General features: G+C 41.4%; 1 protein-coding gene across 4 annotated transcripts in view; it reads left to right on the forward strand.

Moving 5' to 3' along the window:
- Positions 1-12001, forward strand: part of MID1 (midline 1) — a 395950-nt gene that overhangs the window by 381420 nt on the left and 2529 nt on the right. For all 4 annotated transcript variants that reach the window (XM_020911572.2, XM_070464124.1, XM_020911570.2 and 1 more), the window contains exons 8-9: positions 3218-3379; positions 6831-7038. In XM_020911572.2, the coding sequence (XP_020767231.1) occupies positions 3218-3379; positions 6831-7038 (370 nt within the window). The remainder of the gene's footprint in view (positions 1-3217; positions 3380-6830; positions 7039-12001) is intronic.

The following is a 12001-nucleotide window of genomic DNA, read 5'->3' on the forward strand; positions in this document are numbered from 1 at the left end:
GGGATAGTTATGCGGGTGTTTCATAAAGTGATGAATAAAACCTGGTCATCAGTCCCAACACAGTGGGGTATCAAGGCAGAGAAGTCTGGTGCTTGGCGCCATATGCGGGAAGTTAAGTGATGCTGGCACTTGACCAACACTAGCAATGTAATAATGGTGCACTTTGAGGCATCCCACTTACTCCAGGCCCCACCAGAGAATGGTCGACGTTGCTTTCTTGGCATTTATAATCAACTTCTCAATTATGACCTTGGCGATAGAGGTAAGCCTAAATTTTAAGAGTTAGCATTCATGAAAGCAGACTGTCCCAGGGTAAAGTTATCCAATCACATTTTACTACTCTATAAACATTTTGTTCTTTTAATATTCACAGAAAAAATTAGTGACCTCTTCGAAATAATCAGAATGGTCAGGGTCCCTTTTTAGTTTGGAAAGGGTTTCTGAAGCATTCAATTTTTTTGTTTTGGGTTAAGACTTCAGACTGTAAGCCAAGTTGCAGTTTGCAGCAATTTCAGACATCTGCTTTACAATGTTGCTGAAAGCATTCCCCCACCACATGAAACCCTGCATCAGGGTTATACAGTGATGTAAAGTTTATTGAAACATTTTTACATTTGCTTTCTTTGACCGCAATAGTCATTTTGCTGTGACATATGCAATTAAACAGGAACAGTGTAAATGCACTGACATTGATAGAATTCTCATTTGATTCTAGTGAAAGCTGTTATTGTTCACGTGCATGCCAGACTGCTATTGACAAAGGTCTAGGAATATGAGTGGGTTATCCTAGAACAGAAAAGCTCATTCTTTCATTTTTTAATTTTTATTGAAGTATAGCTGATCTACAATTTGTGTTAGTTTCAGGTGACCAGCACAGTGATTCAGCTATACATATTTTTTTCAGATTCTTTTCCCTTACATGTCCCTGTGCTCTATAGTAGGTCCTTACTGATTACCTATTTTATATATGTTTGTGTATGTCTGAGTTAATCCCAACTTCCTAATTTGTTCCTCACCATTCCCCTTTGATAACTTTAAGTTTGTTTTCTGTCTGTTGTTTTATTACTATTGCAATAGTATTATTAAATATCTAAAGTGCGTCACAGGCTTTTTAGGGCCCAGAGCTCAGAATTCAAAATGACCCTTCTTTGGTTGGATCAACATCTGCTGTTTGGTCGTGACACTAGCCTGAAGTGTTGAATTTGTTACCTCTATGTTCAGGGAAAAGGGAAAATGAGAAAGGATCAAGAGAGATATGTAAGTGGGAAAGTCCCATGTTACTAAGCTACGTGTGGATGTGTACCTGGGCCTTATATAGGTGAGAACTGGTAGGAGAATGAGGGGGCTGCTGGGGGTGAGGGGTGAATGGGGCCTTAGTTCTCTAGTACATCTCTAAACACTGACACACCACCCTCAGCCTCTTCTCTGAGCCTCACATTACTTCCTTGCTTTATGGCAACTCTGTGAGATCTGGAAATGAAAAGAGTGTGAGAAATTTCATAAGGTTTCTCATATATGTGAAATGTATGTTTATTTAGTTAAATACTCACTGAAGTGTGGCTGAAAATACTGTGTACCCCAGATACATATCTTAGGGGGTGAATTTTCATAATTAACATTTTTAAGTTCTTCTGTGAGATTCATGATGAATGGAAAACTTGGAGATGGTATTTAGTAGGATTCAGAGACAGCTGTTGGGGCGTGAACATCTTGAAGTGCTATGCAGATACTTGTGGGTTGGTATGGATATGCATTTGTCATTTCCTTGTACATTTCATTAGAAACTCAAAGAGGTAAGATGAAGTATGGTTAAGGTGTAAGTTGCCTCAAGATCAAAAGAACTAACCCTTTGACTTGCAAATCCTCTGAAAGGGAAGGAGGGGTGGCAAGTTGAGAAGCCCCTCAGGAAGTGGAAGGGCTCGGCCTTCTACTGAGAATTAGTGAAGGAAATTCACCAGAGTCAGGAAACAGCCAAGACAGCCCAGTCACCAGGGGGCTGGGCAAAGGTTCGATTAGAGTGGAGATTGATGGGCGGAGAGGGGAGAGACAAGAGTCGGGCCCAGTACCAAAGAGATGTTTTCAGCATCAGCCACAGCTGCACAACAAAACAGCTTCCTTTTTCCTCATGTTCTTCCTGGCATCGTAAATCCGCAAACTGCTCCTCAAACCACATCCTGCAGCATGCAGCCAGAGCATTGGCCCTGCTCTGCTCTGGAAACAGCCATACTGGGGATGCAGCTGGTCACAGTCCCTGGTGATGCTTTTGTCAGAGCTCCACTGGGCCCTGAGTTGCCTTTGTGTGCCACACGGCTCCAGGGTTCTCATAGGAACACATGACCTGAATCAATTACAACCAGACCAGTACTGGGCCACAGATAAGCCCCATAATAATTTTCTTAGCTCTCCTGTCCAAAGTTGGGCTGGTGTTAGCCAGTTTCTGCTGGTCTTAGTCCTGAACTGGCTGGGCTGCTCCCATTGGGATGAGCAGACTATCCAGAATGTTCTTTCCCTGGCAGAGGCCCAAGAGGGCCACAGACTCTCAAGGGCTTGTGATGTCTCCTCCTGCCACTGGTGTGTTGTCACTGCAGCCTCGTTTTCTTGGCCAGAGCAGGTCACATAGCCAAATCCAAAGCCACGAGGTAAAAAACAGCATATCCATCCCATCTCTTTAGAAGGAGTAGCCACAAAGTCACTTAGATATGGATCGTGGGCGGGGTGGAGAATGAGAAGCAAAAATATGGAACCTCCTACATCTCCATTAGTGAGGTCAATGTCTCATACATGATCTGGGTCTGTTCTTACCCTCTGTGAGTCTCAAAACTGATGAGATCCAAGACTGAATGTTCATCATGATGTGAGCAGGGGGGAGGGATGTGTGGTCACTTGCTTTCTTTCCGTCCCACAGCACCTAGTAACACATGACCAGGCACGGCACTTAAGATACTGCTGCTCCCATCCACGTGGAACAGAATTTGCAAAACAGTCATCTTAGTTGGTCTTTCCACTTAGAGCACATGGTGGGAATATATAGTAATAAATATAGGTCGCTGTCCTTATTGTAGGCAGATACTGAGCACTCGAGTGGATTGGTGGGCACCTGAAGAAGTCACAAAGCTTTTCATTGCTGATCCCAATAACTGAAAATTCCACAACCTTAATATACAGATTTGCCCCGTGCTTGCTCCAAAGAACTCACCACGTCTGCTTGGCTTTGCAGGTCTGTGCAACTCGGCCGATAGCTGGATGATCGTGCCCAACATCAAGCAGAACCACTACACGGTCCACGGGCTGCAGAGCGGCACCAAGTACATCTTCATTGTCAAGGCCATCAACCAGGCAGGCAGCCGCAGCAGTGAGCCTGGGAAGTTGAAGACGAACAGTACGTGCCATGAACTCAGCAGAACTATCATCTCTAACTTGCTCTCCTTCCAGCTGCCCCTGGCCCCCTTCAATTCCCTTTTCTCTGTCCCAGGCATTGCTTACAACCTGAGACAGCCAGCATGGAGTCAGGGTTTTTCCATCCAATCCTCTATTCCAAGCCTGGCACAGAGCTAGGACTCTTTGTAAATTGCCAACAGTCTTCTTTTCCATATGTGTGTGTGTGTGTGTGCTCACTCAGTCGTGTCCGACTCTTTGTGACCCCATGAACTGTAGCCTGCCAGGCTCCTCTGTCCATAGGATTTCCCAGGCAAGAATACTGGAGTGGGTTGCCATTTCTTCCTTCAGGGGATCTTCCTGACCCAATAGCAGAATCTCAAATTACTAAGTCTTTCTTCAGGTAGCTTCTAGGTCTGTGATTCTCAATCAGAAATGATTATGGTCCCCAGAGGGACACTGATCCACATCTGGAGTCATTTCTGGTTGTCACAGCTGGATGTTACTGGTGTCGAGTGGTTAGATGCCAGGGGTGATGGGAAACTCCCACTGTGTCCAGGATGGTCCCAACAATGAAGAGTGAACCGGGCTATGTGTGCATGCATCTTGTAACACTGTCATCCCCCGCTCTCTCTCTCTGCCCACATGTGTTTTATTTTATCCTCCTCTTCTTTCTCCACATCTTTTTGGTCTAGAAATATTATGCTATATAATATGGTATTTATTTGCATAAGACCTCCCAGGAGAAAGTCGATTGGAGTATGTCAACATCACATCATGCTTTAGGGTTGCCAGCCAATCTATATAGGAACTACTTTTTAAGAAGAACCTTCATTTAACCCAATCTGTGATTTCAGTAGTCAAGTAACTTAATTTTACTGCACATATCTGTCCTTAAGACACATACTTTTAAACATAAGCTAGTTTCTCAAGGGTTCTGCTGGTAGAGAAGGAAATGTCTTTGGAGAATAAGGGAAAAAATTAATACATACTGGAAAAAACCTGTAACAGTGGATGAGAAACCCGAATAAACTTTTTGGCCAACCCAATATATACACTGAGGTTTATTCTGTAGAATGGATCTTTGAGGCTTCTTATTTGTGCCTTATTGGTTTTACTAAAGATAATGTATTCATTTCATATGGACAGGTAATCTTGTACTTCTAGACATGCAATCATTGATCAGATGTTATTAAATTATGTACAAGAGGTTGGTAAACTTTTTCTATAATGTGCCAAATAGTAACTATTCTGGGCTGTGCAGGTCAGATGATCTTGGCCACAGGTGTTCAACTCTGGTAGAAAAGCAAGGCCTGGCCACGCTTCATTAAAACTTTATTGAAAGACACAGGCAATGGGCTCAATATGGCCTGCGGGCTGTAGTTTGCCGAACTCTTAAGTGTACAGATCTTACAATGTATTGAATTCTTTAGCCAAGTAAATGATTAATTTCTTCTGTGAACTAATCTATCCTCATTAAAGCAAAAGCCTTGAACCTAGACAGAGTAGGTCATAGTTTCCTTGAGAAACACATCCATGGCACAAGTGGAATTTGTTCCCTGTGGAGGCAGGGGGTTGGACCTAACACCAGATGGCAAGACCCTGCTCTGCATATGTGTGGATAGGGGTGGGAGCTGAGGAAAACACGATGGATCTCACCATTATAAGGCCAGTCTTTTCAATGGCTGTGACATTCTGATCTTCCTCACTGGGAGAAGGGTAAATAACACAGCCTTCATCTTCAGTGATGGCTGCACCTTTCCTTTATGGAATTCCTTCCTAACCACCTATTAGGGTCCAATTATTTTTAAGGCACATTCTATCATCACCTTTTTCTTTTTTTTAATTTGATGGAAGTACAGATTTACAATGTTGCATTGATTTCTGCTGTAAAGTGATTCAGTTGTACATGTAGATACATTCATTTCTCATATTCTTTTCCATTATGGTTTATCACACCTTTTAAGCCAATCTATCTTCAGACTCTTTTTGTCTTAGCTGGTGTGATCATTCCTGAGGACCTTTTCTATTTTTTCACAAGCTAGGCCAAAATTTAAACTACACATGGACTTCAGTAGGTCTTATAGTCTTTGAGAATACCCCTGCCTGCTCAACACTTGAGGATTTTCTCAGCTCCCCTTTAAGGTTTTCTTTGATATGAACAGAAATCTAAAAATGGGTCAGCAAACTACTGACCATGGGCCAGATTCAGCTACCTGTTTTTGTAAATAAAGTTTTATTGGCACATAGCACTGCCCGTCTGTTCACCTGTGTCTCTGGCTGCTGCCATGTTTTGACAGCAGGATTAAATAGCCCCAGAAGAAACCACATGGCCAGCATAGCTGAAAATAGGAAATATCTGGCCTCTTACAGAAAAAGTATGCTGGTCCCTGCCTGATCTACAAAAAAGAATTTTAGAAGTGCCATTGTCATGTTTTTATCCAAGGAGTGACACCCTTTGGCCTACCTGCATATGATGTAACACACACAACTGCTCCAGGCTGTCTGCCTCAGTTTCTCAGCCAGCATCTTGTATTGCCATAGTCAGACTTACCAGAATGTTTCTGGTGATTGTCTGAGCACTGTGTGAAAGCGGCCTTCCAACACAGCAGTGGAGTTTGAACATCATGGTATTTGCATCACATTGTAATCTGTTTCCTGCCTTTAAGTGTCTGGTACCCATCGTGATGTTGAATGACAGGATGGCCCCCACACCAATGTTGAATTTTCAAAGCAGTAACAGTTAATGAGAGGATGGATATTCAGGTGTGATTCGGCCAGAATTTTACAATGGTTCAATGTTCAAAACACAAAGACGAATAAATGAAACAGAGAGGACCTTATTATGTCTATAAAGGAACTTTGACGTCTATAAACGAACTTGGGACTCAAAAACCCAGGTAGGTAGTAACCTGTCACATTTTCCTCCTGATCTTATGGGCTGAAAAATATCCTATTTGATTGTCATTTTAAGCTCATGAGAATACTGCTCTAATTTGGAAGAATCTCAAAATGATATAAGCCATTAGAATGTTCTGTACATTAAAACCTGCAGTCTTGATGTGTTTGGTTTCTGAGGTCTATTAAGCATGAATTCATCTGAAGCCAACTGAACAGGGGAATGGATGAAAATGAAGTCTTCATTTTCTCCTCCCTTCCAGGATGACATCAGCCAGCACATTAACTGTGCTGCTGGTGTGTAGCTGCGACCCCGGCAAAGCTTATACCACAGGCTCTGCTTGATCCTCACCCATGCTATTGTTGAACAGTCAGGGAAGCAACCTTGCATCCACAGCTCAGAGCTGACTGACTGTGAGCTCTCAGAGGCAGGGACATGTTTGTCCTCATGATTTTACTGTACTTTTTAAAGCTTATCTTAAAATATGTTCTTGCTTAAGTTAAAATCCACAGTTCTTTTCATCTACCTCTTTTGTGTCTTGTAACCCTGTTTCTAGGCCAACCATTTAAACTGGACCCCAAATCTGCACATCGAAAGCTAAAAGTGTCCCATGATAACTTGACAGTAGAACGTGATGAGTCGTCATCCAAAAAGAGCCACACACCCGAACGCTTCACCAGCCAAGGCAGCTATGGTGTAGCTGGAAACGTGTTCATTGATAGTGGCCGCCATTACTGGGAAGTGGTCATAAGTGGAAGCACATGGTAGGTACTTTGATCGAAATATATTCTCTTTCACATTCTCCTCCACTGTAGATGATCACAAGAGATTGAACACAGCCTTCTGTGCTGCACAGCATGACCTTATTCCCCACATTTTATACATAGTAGTTTGCATCTGCCAATCTCAAACTCCTAATTTAGCCCTCCTCTCTCCCCACTTTGGTTATCACAAGTTTGTTTTTTGTGTCTGTGAGTCTGTTTGTTTTGTAAATAAGTTCATTTGTGTCATATTTTAGATTCCACGCATAAGTGATATCATATGATATTTGTCTGACTTACTTCACTTAGTATGATCATCTCTAGGTCCATCCATGTTGCTGCAAGTGGCATTATTTCATTCTTTTTCATGGCTGAGTAGTATTCCATTGTGTATATGTACCACATCTTCTTTATTCAGTCAACTATTGATGGATATTGTCCTACAATTATAAAAAAAAAAAAAGCATATCTCATTCTATACTTTGTTGGAACATCAACCCAGGCCAAGGTCCATCTTGAAAAATAATATGCACAAAAGCTTTATCAGTCAGCTGTTGCTATAGTAATGCTGCATAATAAACACCCCAAAACTCAGTAGCTTCAACCAACAATCATTTACTACTGTTCACTGACACTCATATCTCTGGGTTAGCTGATCAAAGCTAATCTCAACTGGGCCTTGCTTTAAGCTGCAGGTTGGATCTAGGTCTGTTCCATGGGTTTCTTCATCCTGTTTGGACACATGGGCTACTCAGGTCATGTCCTTCTTGAGGAATCTGAGAGTACAAACTCAACTATGCAAGCACATTTCAAACCTCTTACTAACTTCTCACTGGCCAAAGCCAGTCACACAGCCAGGCTCAATGCCAGTGGTACAGGGAAGTATATTCCTCCCATGGAGTTGAGAGGAGAGAGTGAATATGTACCAAGCAATCATTTAATCTACCATTCGGCCAATAAGAAAAATAACTCATTTTAACTCCATCCATTTTTTATTTGCAGTAAGACTTGAGCCCCAGTCCCTGGGAAAGCTAGTATGCTAATACTGCCCTTTCATGCCTTAAAGCATGGGTCAGCCGACAACAGCCAAACCTGACCCACTGTGTGTTCTTATAAATAAACTATTTATGGGAAAACAGCCAGGCCCACTCTCTTCCATATTGTCTATGGCTACCTTTGAGCCACACAGCAGAGTTGATTAGGTAAGACACAATTCTGTGGTCCACGAGGCCAAAATATTAGCTCTCTGGCCTTTACAGAGAAAATTCACCAATTCCTACTTTAATACCTGCTCTTCATCACTGAAATTAATTTCTGTTGCCTTGTATGTTTTGTGACTCTAAACTGGGCCCATCAGTACTGGGGGGGAAGCAGTGACCCTCGGCCAGGACTCATTTCAAAGTGTCCCTTAGATCCAGCCCAGTGACTTGAGCCCACTGCGTTCTGTAAGCCCAAGGGGTGGAGGTCAGGGCAGAGGACGTGAGAATGAGTAAACTCTGCCAAGTTCACCTTACAAAACTGACCTTGCCCATTCCACAACCGCAAACTGTACCTCATACCCTGCCCTTCTGTCTCATAGATGCCCACTCAAATAGCTCCCTTTATGAGCAATTATAATTTTTAGTAACCAGCCTTTATCTGGTACAACTCTGTGCCAGGCACTGGCCTGAGAATTTTACAAATGGTAGCTCATTTATTGATCCTAACAGTCCCAGAAATGTAAGTACTAATACCCCATTTTACAGATGAGCTGACTGAGGCCCAAGGTCACACAGCTCATAGGTGCAATCAGGGTACAAGCTGTTAACCAAAGGTCCACAAATGTTGTCTGTAAAGGGCCAGAGAGCCAGTATTTCTGGTTTGTAGGCCAGATGATTTTCTCCCAACTGGTCACCTCTACTGTTGTGGGGGGAAAGCAGCCATAGACCACACATTCACGAATGGGTGCAAATAAAACTTTATAAAAACAAGCCGAGGGCCAGATTTGGTAAAATGCTACAGCCACTATGGAAACCAGTATGGAATTTCCTTTAAAAAAAACTAATAAAAATAGAAGTACCACATGATCTAGCAATCCCACCCCTGGGCATACATCCAGAGAAAAGCATGCTTTGAAAAAAATACATGTACCCCAAAGTACACAGCAGTGCTAGTCACAATAGCCAAGACATGGAAGTCACCTAAATGTCCATCAACAGAATAAAGAAGATGTGGTCTATATACACTATGGAATATTACTCAGCTATAAAAAAGAGTGAAATAATACCATTCACAGCAGTATGAATGGATCTAGAGATGATCATAGTAAGAGAAGTAAATCAGAAAGACAAATACCATGTGACAGCACTTATATGTGGAATCTAAAATATGATACAAGTGAACTTATCTAAGAAGCAGAAACAGACTCAGGTAGAAAACAGGCTTATGGTTGCCAGGGAAGGAGGGGATGGGATGGACTGGGAGTTTGGGACTAGCAGATGCAAACTATTACATATAGAATGGATAAACAATAAGGTCCTATTATATAGCACAGGGAACTATATTCAATATCCTGTAATAATTAGTCATAAAAAAAGAATGAAATAATGCCATTTGCAGCAACATGGATGGACCTAGAGATTATCATACTAAGTGAAAGTCAGACAGAGAAAGACAAATATATGATATCACTTATATGTGGAATCTAAAAAAATGATACAAATGAACTTATTTACAAAACAGAAATAGAGTCACAGATGTAGAAAACAAATTGATGGTTATCAGGGACAAAAGAGGGGAGGGTTAAATTGGGCAATTGGGATTGACACATACACACTACTATATATAAAATAGATAACTAATAAAGACTACTGTATAGCACAGGGAACTCTACTCAATACTCTGTAATGACCTATATGGGAAAAGAATCTAAAAAAGAATGGATACATGTATGTGCTAAGTTGCTTCAGTTATGTCCGACTCTGTGCAACGCTATGGACCAGAGCCCACCAGTCTCCTGGGTCCATGGGATTCCCCAGGCAAGAATACTGGAGTGGGTTGACGTGCCTGCCTCCAGGGGATCTTCCCAAGATTATGTACAATTGATTCACTTTGTTGTACACCTGAAACTAACACAACATTGTCAAATCAGCTGCTCCAAGAGAAATTTTTTAAAATATATCCTGTAATAAACCATAAAGGAAAAAAAATACATTTTAAGGCTTACTGTGGTGTACTTAATAAGTGATAGTTGAATCTTTGCTTTAAAAACAAAAACTAAAACTGAAAACTGCCTAATTTGCAGATGATGAGTATGGTAACAGTATTTAGTTTTGAGATAAAGATGCTAAAACACTTATTTTACAAAAAAAGAAACCTTTCAGTTCAAGTCTATGCAAATAATGCAGTATGTCTAAGTCCTTTACAGTGTTGATTCACATTCATAAGCTTGGGTGTTGTCTTTTTCCAAACAACGGTTTGCATATTAGCCAAGCAAGTAGGTTTTTTCCCCTCTTGTGACCCTCAAGGTTCTCTTTGCTCGGAACATTCCTGTTTCAACATCCCTCTGAAGGATGAAGGACAGATCCTCCCCCTGTATTTGGCTCTGGTCCAGGCTGGCATTTACAATGTGTAGCTGTAGTGGGGTAAGATAAAAGCCCAAAGGAAAATACAGTGAATTTTTGCAGGTGCAAAAGAGCAAACATTTCTAGTTAATTAACGGGCTCTGTTAATCTGGGACAGAATCCAGTGTCTAAATAATTACAACCCCCTTAATAATTACTTATGATAAATGATACCTGATCGTTATGATTTCATCCCCATTGATGAATGGTGCGGGGAATTCCACGACACCACTTCAGTTATACAAACACAGATCAGCATTACCTTGAAAACACCAGATGTCAAAACCAACTCATGAGGCAGGGGGAAAATATTCTCACATTAATTGCCACGCTTCAGATCTTTACAACCTCATGTCCGTTTCAGAAAATTCTCACGTAGAAAGTAGTTTAACATTTCCTGGGAGGTGTTAGCGAGGAAAGGGTGACCTTTACTAGCAAACGCCTGTAATACTTTGATTTGCAATAGCTAATAACGCATGCATTTTCTTGTGAAGTATAGTGCTGACTTGAAATTTACTTGTATGTTATAATCCATGCTATGGGGCATGTTAACATTGCTCTGAGAAACATCATTTTATACTTTTTGAATTCTCTGAGTCTCACTGCATACCTTAATGGAACATTGCCTTCTGCCTGCACCTTTCAAGCTCACTGGAAATATGCACATAATTTTACAGATTAATGATAATATAATGGTATTTTCCGTTGCTTAATGGACTAGACACGCAGTTATTTTCTTACTCTAATGCTGTTAATGTGCTCTTGGTATTTTAGGAAATGGTGTTAACTAAATGTGGGTTCACGCAATGATTACAGGAACCCAACATAAGGGGGAAGGGGCGAGATTCTAGATTTTGCTCATTTTAACCTTCTCTTGGTTTTCCCATTTGCTAAATGCAGTCAGTAATACTTGCCACAGCTACTCCATAGTGGGTTCAATTAAGGTTCAAATGGGAAAGGAATGTCAAAGTTCTTTACTAAAAAATAAAAATGGTGTACAGCAGCAAGAAGGAAACAATACAGACATTTGGCTATTTTGTGATTCAAATGCAAGTTTCAAATTATCTGAAAAGGGAAATGGTGTCTGCTGGGACAGATAGAACGTCTTGCGGGAGAATACTAAAAAGTGAAAAACAAAAACCTTTCCAAAGTGTCTGTTAGGGTTCAGAGAAAAAGAAAAGTCTTTTTCTAGGTACACCAACAGAAGGAGGGCCAAGGCTTCTGGGAGCCCGCTACTCCTCTTCTGGAAGGTGGAAAGCTATTCACAGCCCAGAGGCAAGGTACACCCAGGAGTCTGCCCAGAAACTTCCACAGACCTCACGTGTGCTGTCTACTGTCTAGAAAACAGTGTTTCCCCTTCTCTT

Source organism: Odocoileus virginianus, unplaced genomic scaffold (genome assembly GCF_023699985.2).
Source record: "Odocoileus virginianus isolate 20LAN1187 ecotype Illinois unplaced genomic scaffold, Ovbor_1.2 Unplaced_Contig_16, whole genome shotgun sequence".
Classification (NCBI taxonomy): domain Eukaryota; kingdom Metazoa; phylum Chordata; class Mammalia; order Artiodactyla; family Cervidae; genus Odocoileus; species Odocoileus virginianus.